The sequence below is a fragment of the Marmota monax genome, unplaced genomic scaffold (genome assembly GCF_021218885.2).
Source record: "Marmota monax isolate L192 unplaced genomic scaffold, Marmota_monax_Labrador192_F-V1.1 WCK01_AAM20220418_F8-fsc00111, whole genome shotgun sequence".
Lineage (NCBI taxonomy): Eukaryota > Metazoa > Chordata > Mammalia > Rodentia > Sciuridae > Marmota > Marmota monax.
This window is the reverse complement of record NW_026695067.1, coordinates 2013017-2032165: the sequence shown is the minus strand read 5'-3', so window position 1 is coordinate 2032165 and position 19149 is coordinate 2013017. Positions and strand designations below refer to the sequence as shown.

Here is a 19149-nt window from a genome sequence, read left to right as displayed (position 1 = left end):
AAAGTGATATTGAAGAAAGACAGTTGTGCATCTGTGCCACCTGTGCCACTCATACTTTTAAGTGCTTAAAAAACAACTTATAAAAGTACAAATGATATCAGAATCTAAAATAAAGGTCATGTGTTTTTCCTATTTTATATGATATTGATTACAAAGTACTTCTAAATATCCTTTTCTCTATTCCAAAAAATCCATATTTAACATAAAATTTTTGCAGATCTATAAAAATTTCACATATTGCTTATTTGTATATCATATTAAACTAGTGAAGTTAAATCAAGTTTTTTTCTATACATATATTCAGGAGAATGACAGTACATTGGATTGTAGTTTATAAAATGGTTCTTCAGGGGCTGGGGTTGTAGCTCAATGGTAGAGCACTTGCCTACCATGTGTGAGGCACTGGGTTCGATTCTCAGCACCACATATAAATAAATAAAATAAAGGTCCATTGACAACTAAAAACAAAAAAAAAAAATAGGAGCTGATGCTTTATTGCAGATTTCAGAAGATTTACATATTGCAATCTACATTATTCACTTTCTATCTAAAAGTAAAAATACCAGACTTTAATATTTAGCTGAAGCCAAGCACAGTTGCACATACCTATAATCCAGCTACTAGAAAGTCTGAGGCAGGAGGATCACATTTGAGGCCAGCCTAAGCAACTTTGTGAGGCCCTGCCTCAAAACAAAAAGCTTAAGTTGGTAAGAGATTTAGCTCAGTGATAGACTACTTGCCCAGCGTGCATTGATTGGATCCTAGGTTCAATCCCCATAACTTGAAAAACAAAAAAAAAATGCTGCAGAACATCTATAAGTGTTGTTATATTCGTTTTTGTTGGTTGGTTGGTTTTGGGTTTTTTTTGTTTGTTTTTGTTTTTTGTATTACTGGGGATTGAACCTGCAGCGCTCAACCACTGAGCTACCTTACCAGTCCTTTTTATTTTTTTATTTTGAGATGGAGATTCACTAAGTTGCTGATATTGACCTCAAACTTTCAGTCCTCCAGCCTGAGCCTCCTGAGTCTCTGAGATTACAGGTTTGCACACCCACACCCAGCTATATTTGTACTTTTTAAAAAGAGTCTTTAAAAATCAGTCAGTAGCTTAAAATGGTAATTTTGGCTTAAATTTTAGGTTTACTAGGTATAAAGTTGTAGTTTCCAAAGTAAGCAACAACCTGGCTCCTGGTAGCATTTAACAAGATTTAAGTCATCACTATTTGGTTAAAATTTATGAGAACCTGGACTATGTAACATCACTTTCTTTAGCCTTTATGTTTGGGTTCCAGATTATGCATGTGAAAGTGGTTGCATGAATCAGAAGTATATTTAAACCTCCCTTAATGAAACTCTCTACTCAAGGTTTTTGTATAAAAACACTTCTCTTTTCACACAGGATTTTGCACAGGCTCCAGGTCAGACAGATAACCAGTCTTACCAGCCCAAAGGTACGTTGAAACTAAATTTCATGTGTTAGCCAAAAGAACATGTTTGCACCCTGTTTTCTGGAATTGTTAAAAAAAAATTTTAATTTAGTACCTCACCTTAAATACTTGAGGTTTACATACCAAATATTTCTCTGAGTAAAGAAATCAATTTTGTCATAAAACCCAAGGGCAGTATAATGTGCAGAGAAATCTATGGAAGTAAAAGAAAAGCACAAAACATCGTTGTGTTCTCACCTCAGGCAAATATACTAAATGGTAAATAATCACTAAAGAGCCACTTTGTAATACAGAAGATAATCATATCATTAACATTGGCCTATACTGTTCACATGAATGCTGGAATTACATAGGTTTGGTTCTCTACCCATGTTAAGAATAAAGTTATTAATGATAGGAGCCCATATTTCCCCCCTAAATTCAAGTACTTGGACTTTTTAATGGACAACTATTGTTTTCCCTGGAGAAAAGCCATTAAATTATCAGTATTCAAGGGCCAAAGATTTATGCACTTTTTTCCCCCTGTGTTCTCACTGAGAGTTTCCTGTGACCAGAGTCAAAGTTTTAGAATTTTAAACTGCATTTTTTATTTTTAAATATTCCGTCACCCAGACTGTAATTGATAAATACAATTTGGTCTTTGGCTGTCACAGTAGCATCTCCAGTCAATAAGAACCCTAGTCAAGATTTTCACCAATTCTTCCATTAGTTTGACAATATTTAAAGTGTTCATTCAGATGTCTGCGTCCCAATAGCACCCTCTGAAGTGTCCACTCAGAATCCCTTAGAGAAACCTTGAGCTCTGTCACATACACACACACACACAAACACACACACACACACACACGTCATCTACAGTGGGCAGGTATTGTAATGTACATAGGAGAAAATATAACTAAAGCTGTTATAATATTAGGAAAAAATGCCATGTGTTGTTGACTCAGGTACTCAGTAAACAGAAAGCTATGCAGCTCTTCAGAAATGCAAGTCAACATTATAATCAGTACCACTTGCCTAAGCCGGAATTAGTGTGCAAGTTCAGTTCTGCCCTGACTCAGTCACAGCCTTTTTTTTTTTAAAGCTATTGGGAAAAATCTGTATAACTTCTTACTATTTCTTACGAAACAATTTTTAAATTTTTGAATATATGAAAATACTTAGAAAAGTCCTCTAATAAAGCTATTTTTGATCGTACAGAATTTTTATTTATTTATTTATTTATTTGCCAGTAAGACATATAAATATTATTTTCTTACTTTTTCGCCTGCCCAAAAAAGATGAATCACCATTTGTAGCATATCTGGAAAGTGCAGTCCCCAGGAGCTGCCTCCATCTGCTTAGTGGGCTGAGAACTATGGAAGTCTTGGCCTTCTTTCTTTTCCAAAGGACCATCTTCCCTGATTATTCATGCTTTCCCCAGTTACAGCAGACTTGACTCACAGAACAGCAAATAAGCAGTTGGTCTATGCTTTCTTCTGAAAGAGTCAACACTACCTTAACGACAGCTCATATTATGCTTACTTGATTAAAAAAAAATTTCTTCCACCTATCTAGTTTGTATCATGGACAGAACATCTGTTCTCTTTTTGCTTAAAGACATTTTGAGTTCATTGCACAGATAAAACTCTGAGTATAAAAGCAATTCCTGGGAGCTCCACATTCTCAATGCCGAGAAAGCATTTAGCTTTCAAATGCCCACTGCCTGGCTGTGAGATTATTTGCTTTACCTATATCGCTGGCCAGTGAGGCTCTTAACCATTCCCTCTTCTCTGTTAGGTAGGCAATTGAATTCCAAATTTGGACAATTTTAAACTTATATTAAACTAAATTTATGTGTTTTTTTAAAACAAATATTATCATTTGGGCTGGGGGTGTGAGCTCTTGCCTAGCATTATGAGTCCCTGGGTTCTCTTCCCAGTACCAAAATAAAAAATAAAAAAATAAATCAACCATTTATATGCAGATTTGCCCTTTCAAGACTAATTTAAAGACAGAATATATGAAATTTTATTTCATTCATGTACTTACTTTCCATAGTTATTTTCTTAATTCTGGAGTCCAAAACCAAATTTTTCCATAGTGTTTTACATATGGGTTAATGTCTCAATATTCTGGAAGCACAAACTGGACTGTAGTTAAAATATATTTTACACTGTAGATAGGTGGGTATAGAGATTGATCAGTCACTTTATTCACATAAAATGTATAATGGTTTATTTGAAGTGATTTCTGTGTTGTACTCATTAAAATAGGTCTAATTTCTTAAACTGCAAAGAAATCTTTTTAATTTAATCTCTTTTAATTTTATCTTAATTTAATTTAATCTTTTTCTCTCCCTATCAGGAAAATGTCTTGGTTCCCAAGACTATCTTGAGCTGTCTAACAGATTTCCTCAGCAGGCCTGGGAAGAAGCTCGACAGTTTTTCTTGAAAAAAGAGAAAAAATAAATGTTTTGTTTGGTTCTGTGTTTGAGTACCTTGTTAATATTTTAAATTGTTCAAACAAACGTTCTAACTGTTCCTTAAAAAACTCCTTCTCATGTGTTTATACTCTCCCCCTACAGTGTAGATATGGTATATACTTTGCACTATTTATAATAACTGTAGATACTTTAATATTCTTCCTAATTTTGCAAGTTTATTTCATTTATACACAATATTTTGGAGTGTGTTTAACTTCCATCCTATGATAATACATAATTTGCATTTGTAATATGGGCAAAATTAGATACAAAATTAGCAAGTCAGTTTTGTTCTTGTAATAAAATAACTTATTCTGTTTTCAGTGTTGACTTTTTGAGTTAAGAAAATACAAATTTGAAATAAAAGTGTTAATTCCAGCTCCTAAGTTATCTTAAAGATTTAATCAAAGTTTACCAGCTCTAAATTTTCCTTTTTAAGGTTCAGAGCAAAGATGTTTACAACTTTTACATTCTACTTGCATTGTTTGGGGTGTATTTGAAGTGAATTCGGAGCGTTGTATTAACTGGTCTGCCCAAGCTTTTGTGGCAGAAAATACCGAGGATCTCGGTTAGTATTGCTTAACTGAAATTATTCTGAATAAAATTTAGTGACCTGAAAGCATCAATCACCCTTGAGTATTTTCTCAAGTAACTGTGAAGTGAAGCCACACCGAAGCAGGAGTAAAACAGAGGGTCACAATGGCACTGAATAAGTTTTATACTACTATGCCCCGCTCACGGCTGGACCTGGGAGGTGCTGACCTTTTCCTATGCGTTCTCTTCGTTTCTCCACATAAAGTCACTGGTCAGTGCTAAGCCTTCGTTGAGTGACGTGAGCAATAATTTCTGTCAGATAAGAATCAAACATTACCAAGAAAAAAGATCTCGTTGAGAAAAAATGATCCAAAAAAAAAAACGATTAAACGCAAGACTATTGGGGGGGCGGGGGAGTCGGGCTTGAAAATACATAAATTTTACCTTTTTTAGAAGCAAGCTTACCTACTTAATATTCAAGACACTTCTTTGTGGACCCTCAGAGATCTGCCAAGTTATGAATACGCTGTTTTTACTTTATAAATCCAGAGAAAATAAAGAGGTCCAATTTTTTAAAAACGGGGGCGGGGAGGCAAGTCCTGCCGGTGCTCTGGGCGCTCCGCCGCTGCCGCAGGACCCTCACGTTTTCAGGGCCTTGACCTAGTCTGCAAGTTTCGACTCCAGGTCGGGGGCGTCAGTGCCAAATCCTGGCCCTCGAGAGGCCCCTCCACTTGGGTGGCGCCACAGCCGCGGAGCGCGGGTCCAAGGACTGCCGCCGCCAGTCGGGGGGCGCTCAGAAACGCCTCTCGCCGCGCGGCAGGACCGAGCGCCGAGCACCCGGAGGCCGAGGCCAGACCCCGGCATTCTCCAGCTCTAGCGCGGCAGAGGGGGCGGAGGCAGGTGTCGCCGAAGGCTTCTCCCCAGACCCCCAGCCGCCGCCGGCTTCCCTACCTGGAGAGGAGTTTCCGAATCCCGCCGGCCCAGCGCTCTCGGGCGTGGGCACGGGATCCTTGTAGCTGAAAATGAATCATCAAGTATTTATAAGATTTCCTGCAAGACGCTCCCCAACAGAATATACTTCTTATCTGGCGGGAAATTTGCCAAAAAGCCATAAATAATTGAGACAACTGTGATTAACCTCCCAGAAACCATACCAGAATTCACAATTCAACATTTAATTGAATGCTCTCCTTGCCCCTCGTCCCGGAGGGGGCGAGGGTTTGAGAGAGAAACCCTGGCCCCACCCAGCGGGGACCCTAATAGGGCTCCTAGGTGCCTCCCGTCTCCGAGTTTCAGGAGGTCTCCAATTCCCTTCTTTAATGTGCGCGGGGACGAGCCAGCGGGATTTAAGCTCCAACTCCCCCGGGGTTTATGACTTCTAAACTGTCCCGAGATGGAAGAGCGCGACGCCCAGGTGAATGCGGGCACATCTTGTTCCAATTTGCCGGTGCCACCACAGGATTTCTCCTGGGACAGGGACTGCCTCCGGGATCTCCCGAGGCTCGGGGGTCACAGGCGAATAACACTGGGCCAAGGCGAAAGATCTCTGCTGGATCCACCCAGCCTGGAAAGTTGGTCGAACTGGGTACAACTGAGGCAAAAGCAACAACTTTGTTGGGGCTTTAGAGCCCAGAATTTGAGTCAAATCGGAAAAAGCTGCCCGAGGCTCTGGGGAGCAGCAACATTTGAACGCTCAACGCAGTTGCCCAACCGAATTTCCTGCTCTGGACGGCCACTCGCTTCTCCCGGAGCTCAGCAGGGCTTGTCCTCCCACCCCCACCCCACCCCCCCACACACACACACACACAAACAGGCACACACGTACACACACACACACACACACACACACCAGGATGTTAGAGCTGCCGCTCCCTGCCTGGTTCCGGAGCCTCTCCCGCCCTGCAGCTACTGGCAGTAGTGAGAGCTGTGACCTCGAATCCCGAACCGGCCCTCGTTGACCTAGGTCCTCACCTTCTCCTCCCCTAGACACCTTCTACCTTCCCCAGAGCAGCTGGGAAAAACACCTGGGTCATGTCTTCCAAGTCTCATTGCCATGCTCTTGGGAAGTCTCAAGTCTCAATCTGGGAAATCACTCCTCACTCTCCCTATTCTTTCCCTTCCCTTTCTGCGTCTCCTCTCTCGCCACCCAGCCCTGGGGTCTCCAATCTTCAAACCGCACCTTCACTCAAATATCCTGCTTCCAGGAAACTGTCAACCTTCCTGCTCCTCTCTCTGTTCACTCCCTGACCCACTCTCCCTGTGGCCCAAAGCTGCACTCACCAAGCACTCCCGCCTCTCTGGAAACTTTGATGCTGGGGCCCCAAGTGCTTTATAATTTGAGCTGCTCCCCACTCCCCACATCTGGATCTCAATGGAGTTATTTTCTTATGCCCTTTCCTGCTGCCATTACTATACTCAATCTAGCTCTATTTATCTGCATCTTCTTCTATGCACAGTCTCCATCAACAAGGTGCTACTCTATAATTGGTCAAACAATCCTCATTATTGCACTTCATCTCAGTATTTTCAACAAAGTTTACCTTTACATCAATCAGACCCACATTTAAAAGCCTCTAATCTTCCCTCCATCAGCTTAATAAACTCTGAATTTCCTGCTTTTATCACAACTCCATTGGGAATTTACTTCTCTGCAAATAATTATTCATCCATTGTTTTCTCTTTCTAGCATGATGCTATTCAACTAATTTTCTTGCTGTCTTTTGGTGAACACTCACATGGGAAAACAGGCTTACTAAATATGTGGCAGTTTAAACCCTTCCCTAGGCAGCAGAGGCAGAATCTCAAATTTTCTAATGACCAATCTTAAACAATGCCTTATTTAAACCATCTTTGCAGCTCTGACAAAATCGAGCTTTACAATATTCTATATTCAAAACTGAAAGGCTGATTTCTGTTCCACACACATTAAATATTAAAGTTCATTGGGAATACTGCCACAGGGACTGAATTTCCCAGAATTATGCAGTCTTTCAATATGTATTAAATTGTGTGCCATAAACTTTTCCATCTCTGGGAATCCCTTTTCTGCCTCAATTTCATAGAGCTACTCAAATTATTAGATAAATCTTCTGAGAAAATCTTATTCTGAAATATATCTAGTTAAATAACTCACTCCAATTTTCCATCTATGGTGTCTCTTCTTGAATTTTTACTACTCAAGTGGGTATCTCATGTTAAAAGTTCAGTTAGCATAAAATACAACACTTGTAATTGTTACAGGTAATTTAATTTACTGGGAAATCCCTACTGTATTACAGAGGATGTTTAAAGATGATCTGGGAACCAGTAAAACTGATATTTATTGAGGTAACTAACCAACCATAGATCTCTGACACCTCACCAGGAAACCGTTGTAAGAAGGCTATAGAATGAACCCTTTTCCTGGAAACCAGCAAAGAAAACAATGCACCCTTTGGGTGGCTAGTAACAAGAGAAAAAGTTTATGATGTTTGACACAGTAATATAGAGAGATACAGGCATCTTAATAAGCAGTAACCACTTTAACTGGGTAATTTCCCAATATTTGAAAAAAATGCTCATATAAGTATTGTAAAGAGGAATTAGGTTTATGATCTATGGATGATGAGAGAAAAGATAATTGAAATTAAATAGGTAGATATTTCAATTCACAGCATTAAAATACTGCAGCCTGTCAAAAGCAAAATTCAGAGCTAATTAACAATGACTAATGAAATTCTTTATTCAATAACCTGTTGTTTCCTTTTTAACAACAACAACAAAAAAAAAGAAAACCCAATAAATCAAAAGTTTTCAAAAGTAAGATTTATTGGAAGTTTAGTCCCTGGTCCAATAGCCAGTCAGGAGGTTAAAGAAGAAATCTGTATTTCTGCATGGGATGGAATGGTCTAAGTTAAAGGAATGAAGCCTCAAAGAACCTAACCCTGATTATTAAAACCGTTTCTGGGCACTTGAGAGGTAAAGCTGTTCCTCATTAACCCTGCATATCTCTTCCCTTATCTCTAAGTTTGCAGCACTATTTCCTAAATCCCAAAGAAGGGGAATGTTCTTTTTAATATTTGTGCTAGCATCACCTTGGCTTTCAGGAAATAAGATATAAAGGTGGCTCAATTTTCCCACCTCTTCCCATTTTCTTTCAATAATTGCCAGCAAGCCTTCCATCTCCATTTGGGCTGGGAGTGGGGAGTGGATGAGTATGTGTGAAGGCATCCTGCCAAAAGTTCTGCTGAAAAACCCACAGTGGCCTCTGGCCAGGCACACTTAAATTTAAGGTTCTCTAACACAAGGCACCTATTCCTCTCTATCCAGCGACTGCAGCTGCCCCTTAGGCACATTTTTCCTTACTAGCTTTTACCTAAGCTAGGATGGCAACTGTCCACCATTTAGTTAGGGCGTGGCCCTCTTTCACAACAACCCCTGTACAAAGAAGGAGGCACTGTGCGTCATTTAACTCTATGGACAAGGAAATGGAAACTCAACGCCAGAGATACTGGCTGGTAGGTAGTCTGGCAACTGCCTGAGTCCATCAAGTGAGGGCTGGTCTCCGGAAAGAACTGTCCTAGGCTGCCAAAGGGTTAAATATTTGTAAAGGGTAAAACCTGAGCCTACCGTTTTTTGTGTGTGTGCTTGCCCGGGGGCCTGCTGGAGATTCAGTATCTCTAGGTTATTTCCTGCGATCACGAAAGTCAGTTTTCAAGAAAACAAGTCGCAAGGGTTTGAAATGTCACACCAAGTGACCTGGGCAAGGCATATCCAGGGGCCATTCCCAGCCCCCTCCCACCCGGGCCATCTCCTACCCCCTCCATTTCGGATCTGGAAAGAAAATAAACCAAGGACACGCCAGACTGGTTCTGGGTGGACTTATTTTCCCGGGCAGCAGCCATCCTAGAGGGGGCTTGTTGTGGCTCCTTCAGTGTATCGCTTGCAGGTGATGCCAAATGCAGATAAGGAGCCGCCACCCGGCCCTCTCCTCTGTCTAGACTGGGGAATTAATAAATGCAGCGAGATTGATCACGTCGCGCATCCACTTTGGGACAGCACGGAGGACCGGGCATCGTGACCGGCGGATCTGGCCGGGGTCTGGCCCCCTGGTCACCCCGGGCCCATGGGCCGGCCTCGATGATGCTTGGCGGCAGGGCCAGAGCTGCTGGGCAACGCGTCCAGGGCTTCCAGCCTTCCCTGGGAAAATAAGTGGCAAGAGGACCCGACTGCTGCAGGCCTAGAGTGCAGCGAAAACCCGAAGCCCCAGCCTCAGAGGGCGCCCAGGCGCAGTCAGCTTTAGGGCTGGGGAGGCACGGGATTGAGATGTGGCTGAGAGGGAATGAGACTAGCCCTCGAAAGCCTGAGCTTGCTTAGAAAGGAGTAGGTCGCGAAGCCGCCAGGGGCGTGCAGAGGGGGCCAAACAAGGTGGCCTCACGTGCCCGCGTACCTCCTCCGCGAGGCCCCCAGAGGCGGCAGTCAGCGAGCGCACGCCGGCTTCCGGAAGGGCCTCGGTGCTCGCACGCAGCTCCAGACGCACGGCCCCGCCCCCGCGTGACGTCCAATCCCCGCCAGGCCCGGCCCGCTGGGAGCGGGAGCTCGTTGGCCAGCGACGTGCGAAGCCAGGGAGTGAGCCCTGGAGCCGGGTGTGGAACGCAGACGAACCCTAGAACCTGCATTGGTCCAGCCTTCCGCTGCGCCAACAGCACACAGGAGCGTCTAGGCATTGGATTATTTTTTATTAAGATCAAAATATTCGTCCCACTATGAACTGGATGTTCTTACAATAAATAACAATAACTTACGTTTGTTTGTTCGGCAAAGGCTCACACAACTCTGTCCTCCGTCGACTGATAATTTAAACATTTTAAAGGAAAGTCTTGTTTCTACTTTTTCCCAGCAATCATGCGCTTTGGGGATTGAGTGTCTGTTCCTTTGGGTTATCCCTGTCCTCTTCCCCGCAAAACCCCAGGCGAAGCCGCTGGGCAGCACTTGGGCAGATTTGGGGCAGGAGCCTGCCCGGCCCGGGAAGAGCCCTGCATGTTCTCCACGCCGAGGTGGTTATGTGGGTGGTGGAGTGGAGCGCGGGAGAGGAGAGGGCAGAGCTAACCCTAGTAAATCCCATATTCCGGTTTGGAAAAAAATAAAAGTCCTCGGAGCAGGGGTCTCCAGTCTTGGTGAAAGCAGGTTGCGTCCTGGCGCTTTTGGCTGTCCTGACCGTTTTTTCTCGGTCTTCTCTCTTTAAATAATAATAATTACAAAGGCGAGAGAATTTTCGGAGCTGGAATGGCCTGAGCATGGGTGATTCTCATGCAGGGAGCATGCGAGGTCCACGGGCTGGCAGGGAGGGGTCCCCCCTCACGTCTCCACGGGACTCGGCACCATACTGTTGGGGGTGTCCGGGAGCTGCGAGGACAGGGAGGTCACGTCGCTGCCAGAGGAGTTGCCTAGGGAACCGGACTCGGAGAAGGAGACCTGGGGTGGTGGAGACATCAGGAAGAAGCAGGTGAACCACACCGGAGCTGGCCCTCGGAGCCTTACTCTCTGTGTCACGGAATGCCCCTAGGGGATGGCCGCCAGCTGAGAGCAAGCCCGGCGGAGGGAAAAGCAGGTCCCCTGCAGCACGCAGAGGGACCAGGACAGGGATGCGGGGTGCTGCCATCTGTCCTGTGTACGCTTAAATCCAAGGAGTCCTGGGCGAGAGCGTGTTGTGGGCTAGGTGAGACTGCAAGACCCGCTGCACTCTCCCCATTGCCAGCCCCTCGTCCCATTGGTAGCCCCCTTCCCTCTGCAGCTAAAAGGCTAAATTCCCACCCCGAGAGTCCTGAGGTCGGGGCGGTAGCGCAGAGCCTCACCAGCTGCTGGAAGGCTGGTTGGTCCAGGTCACTCTGAAGTGCGAACTCGCTGAGTGCTTTCCATGGAGGCTGGTAGGTCTGCACCTCAACTGCGCTGCCCTGCACCGCGCTCTCGTGGCGAATGGGGCTGCCCGCCACCAGGGGCGTCCCGGTAAGTCCCTGCAGGCTCTGCAGACAAGCAAAAGACACTGGGCGCTCAAGCTAAGGCTCGCCTTTTACGCCACCTTTGGAAACGGAGCTTCAGGATTTTAGGCCTGCACTGGTTTGGGGAGAAGCGCACACCCTACTGAAAGCGGAAGAGCCCTACTTTCCACTGGAAATAACCAGAGGCCCGAAATTTTCAACCAGTCAGTGCTGGGAGCCAGCCACCTAGCAAGGGAAGAAGCCAGTGCTACCATCCCTCCCTAGGTATGCAGAAGATGTGTTCAAACCGAGCCATGCTGAAAGACACAACACGCCAGACCAAATTCCAGGCGATGCACACACCCTTGACACCAGGGTTCCTCACTGTACCTAGGACCCCAAACTCTGGGCTGCTACTGGGATAAGACCACCCCACCTTAGACAAAATAATTAGGAAGCCTTAAACCCCAAAGCAAGTCTTGCTCTGATGGTACAAATACCTGCTATTGGAGAGTCCGGTTCCCCTTTGATCTCCCCAGAGCCCGCCCATAAAAGGGCACAGATACTGTGGTGGGAACCGAGGCCCCACCCGACCCATTCCTCTGGCGGCGCAGCCCCTCACCGTCTTGTCATTGTGCTGCTGTTGTTGCAGCTGCTTCATAAGAATGGATTTCTTCTTGTCCTTGCACCGCTTGTTCTGGAACCATACGCGGATGACCCGCGGGCTCAGGCCGGTCATCTCCACAAGTTGTTCCTTCATGAGCGCATCTGGCCGCGGGTTGGCGGCGTAGCACGTCCTCAGAGTGTGCAGCTGCTTCTCGTTGAGCACAGTCCGCACTCGGGTCGTCTTCTCCGTCTGCTTGTGCACGTGTGGACGCAGCGAGGGCTGTCGGCCTGACCCAGGGTCTGCGAGGACAGGGTGGGGCGAGAGGTGAACGAAGGGCAGCCACCTACTCGCACAAAGACTACCCTCCGGGCGGCAGAGCCCTCCAGGGCCCGATTTCGTTTCCCTTTTATTTCGTTTATTGTTCCTCTCTCAAAGGAACTTTGCGTTTCCCCCTTTTTCCTTGCTCCCAGGTGGAGTTGCCCTGCTGCGATCTCCCGGGGCTGGGGACCATAGTGACTATCCAGGTTATGCCTCCTCCACTCACCCGACCCTAGGAGAGCCGCTAGGGCCCCTTAGGGACTGGCAGAGTCCTCCGAAAGAAGTCGGAGTTTCAGAGGAAGAGACCGGAGGCGCGCCCGGGACTCTGGCGGGAGAAGGGAAACTAGCGTACCCGGGTGAGGCGCGACTTTGGGACCCAGGGATGATCTCCCACTCCTGGGGGCCTCTGAGGGCCCTTCCTCCTCGTTCAGAGCCGATTCCGACAGGCCTACGCCATGCGTCTCAAAAACCAGGCCTGGGGCAAGTACCGGCCTCTAGGGCCCTACACAGTTCCTTCCTGCCTGCCTTGGGGCCTTTGAGCCCTAGGACCCTTCTCCCAAGGCTCCAGACTGCCCTGGCCCAGCGGGCGGAAAACGCTGGCACTCTCGAATTAGCCTCCGGTTCTCCCAATTCCTGGGAAATAGCCCGATTCCTGCAGCCTGCAGCAGACAGCCCGCCACAAACAAAGGGGAGCCCCTTCCAGATCCCAGACAGGGTTGCACTCAATATCTGCTTCATTTTGTACCACAGTCCTATCCAAACCTGGTCTATACACTCAGGGATACATGCTGTATTGATTAATGTTCCCCTAGGCATTTCTAGGTCCAGATAAATATTTACAAATAACCCATCCAGCCCAATTTCCTCTTTCTATAGGGAGGAAATAGAGATCCAGGGAGGGGAGGAATGTTGCAAAGCCACACAGCACCCAGAGGCTCAGCTTGATCTAAATATCAGTGCTATAATGCCACGGACTACCTGAGGCTGGGGTCCCAAGCTTTCTCACTTTCTTGGCCTGCCTATGGTTACATTAATATCCCGTTTCTAGGCAGCTCCTGATTAGGACACAGAATATCCTAGTGAGGGCTTTCTTTGATACAGGGAATCTGCTGTGCCCTTATACTCTCTCCCCAAGAAGCACTTGACTAAGTTGTGCATCAAATTGGGCCTCAAAATACAAATTACAGAAACCTCTTTGTTGGATGGTTGGCCTTCGGTGGGCTCCTGACTGGCTGAGTGCCTTCCCAGCTCCCAGTTGGGAGCTGTATTACTTACATATACACCCCCCAGGCAAACCTATCTTTCCTTTCTGACAATAACACATATTCCTGGAAGAAATTCCAAATACAAGTCCCTCCGACAGGCACCATTTAAAATCCCCTGTTGGCATTCACTTTCTGCTTCTCCTAGCAGTGTGTCCCACATATTCCCAGTCACGGAGAACACAATTCACAATTCCCCAAATTCATACATGCAATGTCTGCCTGACACAGACGAACACACAGCCTGGCTCTCAGCACACAGTTCCGCATTCATACGGAAAAACCGACACAGCAGATGGAACCTCACGGAACTGACCACTTCAGGTCAGGAGCATAGCACCCTACACACACACACACACACACACACACACACACCTCTGACACACACACACCACTGACACCGACGCAGGCGGGAGGCGCAGCCCGAGCGCACGGCTTACCTGGCAGATGCAGGCCGCGGGCTCCGGGGAGAGGACCGGGGCTGCGCGGGCTGCCGGCAGCGGCGCGCTCCAGCAGGAGGCCGTGATCTGCGCGGCAGAGCAGTTCGTGCTCCCTCAGCGAGAACTCATCTCCAGGCAGCAGCTGCCGGCTGCACACGGAGCAGCGGAAGCACTCTATGTGGTACACGCTGTCCCGCGCCCGCATCACCAGGTCGCTGCTGCTGAAGCCCACCTGGCACTTGGCGCACTTGATGCCGAACAGCCTGGGGGCCCAAGGCACCAGCTGCGTCAGCGTGGAGCCTGCAGCCGGCCTCACCTCCCACGCTGCTATGGGGTCCGGGAGACTCTCGCCCCAGATGCTCTGTGACTCACTGGGGGCTGCGGGGAACTTGCCCGCAGGGGTCCTGGGCCCGGAGTTGCGCCGACGCACCGGGGTTGGGATAGCCGTCTCCCGGGCCTGGTGGGAGCAGGAGGGCGGGTTGCCATCCCAGGCCTGGGCCCGGCCCTAGCAGGCGGTACCGGAATCCCGAACTCCCTCCAGCCTCACCTTACGTAGTCCCGCTTGCAGTAGGTCTTCCCGTCTCTCACGAAGCACGTGCACGTCTCATCTAGGTACTGGCTGCACTCAGCGCACTTGAGGCAGGCGGCATGCCACTCGAGGTCGGGCGACACCCGAAGAATAAACTGGTCGTGGATCTGACTCCCGCAGCCCACGCACATGGCGGTCCCAGGCTTCTCTGCCGGGGAAGGGCGCAGGGCCCGCGTCAGGCCTGGCTGCCCGGACCCCGGCCGTCCTCGGCCACTCCAGCCCCAACCCAATCCGCTCGTTCTTTCACTCTTTCAAGAATTGTGAGCGCAAGGAAAAGATGAGCTTTCTAATGGTCCAGAAAATTGGAAACGAAAAAACAAAATATTCTGATTTTGTGAAGGCTTTTCGTCTCCCTCTCCAAATACTTTCGCTATCACATTCATTGAACACGGTCGTTGAATCAGTATATCTTGTAACTAAGCTCTGGGGTGAGACGAGAGTGAATACATAGTTCAGCACCAGAGACGCGACATCAGTACTGAACGGTGATGTCCCGGCATTTCCGCCAGCACATTCCCACTCACTGCGACTCCCTCCTATCCCAACAGAGACACATCAGCTTTCAGTGGAGTCCCTGCTCATTCTTCTGACATGTCTTAATTTAAATATCTCAGATCAAGCGAGATAAATCTTTCCAGCTTTGAGAGACCCAAAGACAAGGAAACAAACAAACAAAAACCCCACATCCCTAAATCAAATCGGATTGCCTTAGCGCAAAACAGAAGCAGAATTCACACCCTGAGGTCAGCCTATCTGGCTCGAGAAACAGTATTTAATTATAAAGCAAAACAACAGATTTCAAAGGATGAGCAGTCCTATAGGAGAAATGCACTCGTTTTATTTTTTCCCTCTCAAGCACCCTGTCAAATAGAAGCCACTTGTAGAATCCACTAAACATTCTTCTGCATTAGAAATATTGCATATTAAGCACACTCATACACACCCACACAGAGAGAAAGACTTACTCTTGGAATGATCCCCCATAGCACCCAGAAAAGGATAATGAAAAATAATATCCACCATGCAGAAAGAGATGTGCGCAAAGTGTGCGACCAGGGGCAGAAGGATGAGGGTCGTGCGCCCAGCCTCGGTTCTTTGCTAACTAACTCCTCCTGCCCCGCGGAGTTGAAGGAACGACTCCGCACCGGCCCGCACGCAGCATGACGTCAGCACGCACTCGCCCCGGGCCGGAGCTGAGGGCGGGACCTGTGGCGTCACCAAGCTTCCCCAGAATCGCTAGGGATGAGGGGGAGGTGATGGGGACCGGGGGGTTGATGGGCGGGGTGGGTTAGGGTAGAAGGAGGGGGTGAAGGGAGATTGGCTGGGAAGAAGAGGCCAAACCTGATTGGCTCCTAGTGAACAATGGAGTGCAGCCCCCTCCCCTCAAATCTACAGGGATCTTGTCTCCCGCCCCCGGTCCGGCAATCCCAGCTGGACCCTGTGTCAGCGCCAAGTTGGCTCTGCGGTCGCTGCAGCTCTGAGCTTCCTCTTGGGCTTGCTGGGCGGTTTCCCCAATCGGCCCCAGCAAGGTGATGGATACCTGGTGATAGATGGGTCCGACTCTCCTTTAGAAGCTTCTTTCTTTTATAAATTAAAAAAGAAGAAGAAGAAAAATCCCCTGTAGAGACGAGTGACCTGGGGAAAAGGGGAATCGTTGGGAGGTGAACATCATCGTCCAATTGGTCACCTTTCTTTTCTCGTGTGCTTTTGTTCTCAGGATCCAAACTAGAGAGAGAGGTTAGGGAATGACCACTTGTGTCAACTCTTTTGAGACTTCACCACTCGAGTTGACTGTAGAAAAACAAGTTGGAGGTGGGTAGCGCTAGATGAAGAATCCAAAGACTCTGGGGACGGGTCCTAATTTGATCCTTGCATCGTTCGTGGCTTCTCCTATTTCTTCTCATTCTTTTTCTCCTGGCTTTCTTTCTTCTTCTTTTTTCTTGTCTTTTTGCTTTTTGTTTGTTTGTTTTCAATTTGACATCAAACCTCCCCTATTCCTTCCCCACTCAAATTGCATAGCTCCTTCTAGGAAAACGGCTGGGGTCCAATGTGTGTCCTACTTCCAGAATACGTGATTTTTGCAAACTCTGATTTTTCATAAACCAACTGCAACATCAATAAGCAGAGGAAAAAATATTGCTTGCGGAGTAATTTACTATCTACACAGTGGTTTATCAGTCCTTAGAAAATCCCTGAATTCTAAGAAGAATCCAAGCATATTAAAAAAAAAAAAAAATCTCTGTAGGTTTTGTTTGAAAGGGTTCATAAACCGGTTCATGAATTATAAATAACATTTGTCCGACCATGGTGTCTGTTGTTTTCCCATTAAAAGGCATATCGAGAACCTGCACGTGCCTGGGTGGGGCGCGGGTGAGCACCTAGAGATAGAGTGTCCACGGGAATCCCAGACCCAAGTCCTGATCTCCGCGGGTGTGTCAGCCCAAAAACCGAGTCAAGCGCGGCTGCCAATCTATTAAGAACCAGAGGCTGGTGGGTTTAAGATCCCGGCTGCTCCCCGGAAATGGGTGCAGCCCAGAGCGCAGGGAGAGGCTTTGTAGAAAGCCGGGCTAGGCCCTGAGGGCTCCCTAGGACCACCACTCAGTGAAGCTCCACCTCACCGTGAACGTTCTTGGATCTCCCGGGCAGGTTTGTGACCACGGCTTCCACCATTGGAACGTCTTAGTCCTACTGGTCTGTTTCTTTGTCACTGCCTACCAAAGGCTCTGTCAACAGTTTCTTGCATCTCTGGCCAGTAGATCCCTGAACAGCGTTCACGATGAATGTGTGCAGAGTGCGATGAATGTGTGCAGAGTGCGTCAGGGGTAAAGAGAATGCTACATTTGCATTCCACAAATAAATGGGGAAAGAGAAGAGAGAGTATCTCTGCACAGGGAGCTGCCCCAGGCCACTTGTGTAATGTCAGGCATCTCATTTTAATTCTCCTGCCCTCAGTTTCCTCATCTACAATATGGGGTATAAGAGTAGCAATGTCTCCTGTGTAAAAAATTTAACTACTGGAAAAGCCTTGGAATACTACCTGGCACATAGTAAGGGCTTGAAACACTTTCACTCTAATGGTTATCATTATGGCTGTGGTGTGTGTGTGTGTGTGTGTGTGTGTGTGTGTGTTGTGGTGTGTGTGTGTGTGTGTGTGTGTGTGTTGGGATCCTCTTTCCAGTGCATGGTGCCTGTGTAGTTCTGGGCTTGTTGGAGAAGTCTTTATAAGTGAGTGGACTGTGTGTCAGCTGAAGACTTCTTTGTGTATTTGATGTGTGCTTGCTATGAGTATGGGGGATGCGTGTGTGCTCTGAGTATGAGTTTGATTCATAGGTAATGTCTGTGTATGTGGGCATAGTCTCTATAGTGTGTGTTGGGTGTAGAAAAAGAAAGTACACCCCATCAGGTGGCTTCCCCCTGGGGGCCCCTGGCCCAGGTCAGGCTCCCACCAGAGGTCTTGCTCACCCTGCCAGGAGCAACTAAATCAATCAGGGGTGCCAGTGGCCAGGAGGGGGCAGCTCCAAGCAAAATCCTAGACTCAACCTTTAACCCTCTCTTGCCCAGAGAAACATCCCTTTCGTGACCAGGAAACCCAGTCCTCTGAGACTCCACCCAGAAGGAGCCTTTGGCAGAAGGTGGCCTCTTCCATGCCAGGAAGCCAAGTGAAGGACAATATTTGTTCTGCACCCACCAGTGCAAAGCCTCTGTTGTTAACTGCTTAGGCTTTCCAGCAGTGTCACCAGGTAGGTTGTGTTAAAACCATTTGTTCCAGGGGGAACTGAGGCTAGAGGGAAAGTTACAGGGCCACAGCCACAGGGCAAAGTCAGAGCTGGCAGTGAACTTAGGTCTGTCTGGATGCCCCTTCTTTTTCTTTCTTTCTTTCTTTCTTTTTTTTTTTTTTTTTTGGTACTGGGGATTGAACCCAGGGGCACTTAACCACTGAGCCACATCCCCAGCCCCCACCTTTATAATATTTTATTTAGAGACAGGGTCTCCCTGAGTTTCTTAGGGCCTCACTAAGTTGCTGAGGCTGGCTTTGAACTCACAATCTTCCTGCCTCAGCTTCCTGAGCTGCTGGGATTACAGGTGTGTACCACGTGCTGGTTCCTTGGTTTTTTTTTTTTTTTTTTTATCACTGGGCCACTAATGACTCATTGGGTGTGGCTTTATCACTCACACCTTCACTTCTCTATGGCTGTAAAACCAGTTGCATGGTTCCTCCATGTGGGTCTCCTGGGTCACAACCACCCCCAGAAGTCTAGCACTAGGGTAGGAGAAAAGCATACCTGCCATGCACGGCCACAGGGCACCTTCAATCTGGCCCTGCTCTGGTTCTTTGCCTCCTAGCTTCAGAGTACCCTATCCCTTATTGGGATCACTGCACAAGCTCCAAAACTAACACCAGCTATGACCCTCCTCCTAGAAAGGTTTCAGGAGCACAGAGAAGCCTCCCTGGATTCTTTCTTCCCCAACCTCCCTCACTCCACCACTACTGCCTAAAACTGTTCACAAGGGCTGGGGGTGTGGCTCAATAGTT

At 47.3% G+C, this 19149-nt stretch overlaps 2 protein-coding genes across 12 annotated transcripts in view; one reads left to right on the top strand and one right to left on the bottom strand.

Annotated features, from left to right (window-relative positions):
- The window catches only part of Scaper (S-phase cyclin A associated protein in the ER), a 460757-nt gene extending 456462 nt beyond the window's left edge, over window positions 1-4295 (top strand). For all 10 annotated transcript variants that reach the window (XM_046428027.2, XM_046428024.2, XM_046428026.2 and 7 more), the window contains 2 exons: window positions 1400-1451; window positions 3792-4295. In XM_046428027.2, coding sequence (XP_046283983.1) covers window positions 1400-1451; window positions 3792-3895 — 156 coding nt within the window. In that variant the 3' untranslated portion in view covers window positions 3896-4295. The remainder of the gene's footprint in view (window positions 1-1399; window positions 1452-3791) is intronic.
- A 5976-nt stretch (window positions 4296-10271) lies between these two features.
- Isl2 (ISL LIM homeobox 2) lies at window positions 10272-15700 on the bottom strand. Of its 2 annotated transcripts, XM_046428126.2 has the most exons (6): window positions 15581-15700; window positions 14574-14763; window positions 14027-14289; window positions 12022-12305; window positions 11277-11444; window positions 10272-10896 (listed from the first exon to the last, which is right to left on the bottom strand). In XM_046428126.2, exons 1-6 carry the CDS (start codon window positions 15636-15638, stop codon window positions 10780-10782), a joined length of 1080 nt encoding a protein of 359 aa, XP_046284082.1. In that variant the 5' UTR covers window positions 15639-15700; the 3' UTR covers window positions 10272-10779. The 2 variants fall into 2 exon arrangements, with proteins under 2 accessions (XP_046284082.1, XP_046284083.1); XM_046428127.2 differs by lacking the exon at window positions 15581-15700 and having other exon boundaries at window positions 12022-12293; window positions 13979-14289; window positions 14574-14954.
- Between the last annotated feature and the right edge of the window lie 3449 nt (window positions 15701-19149).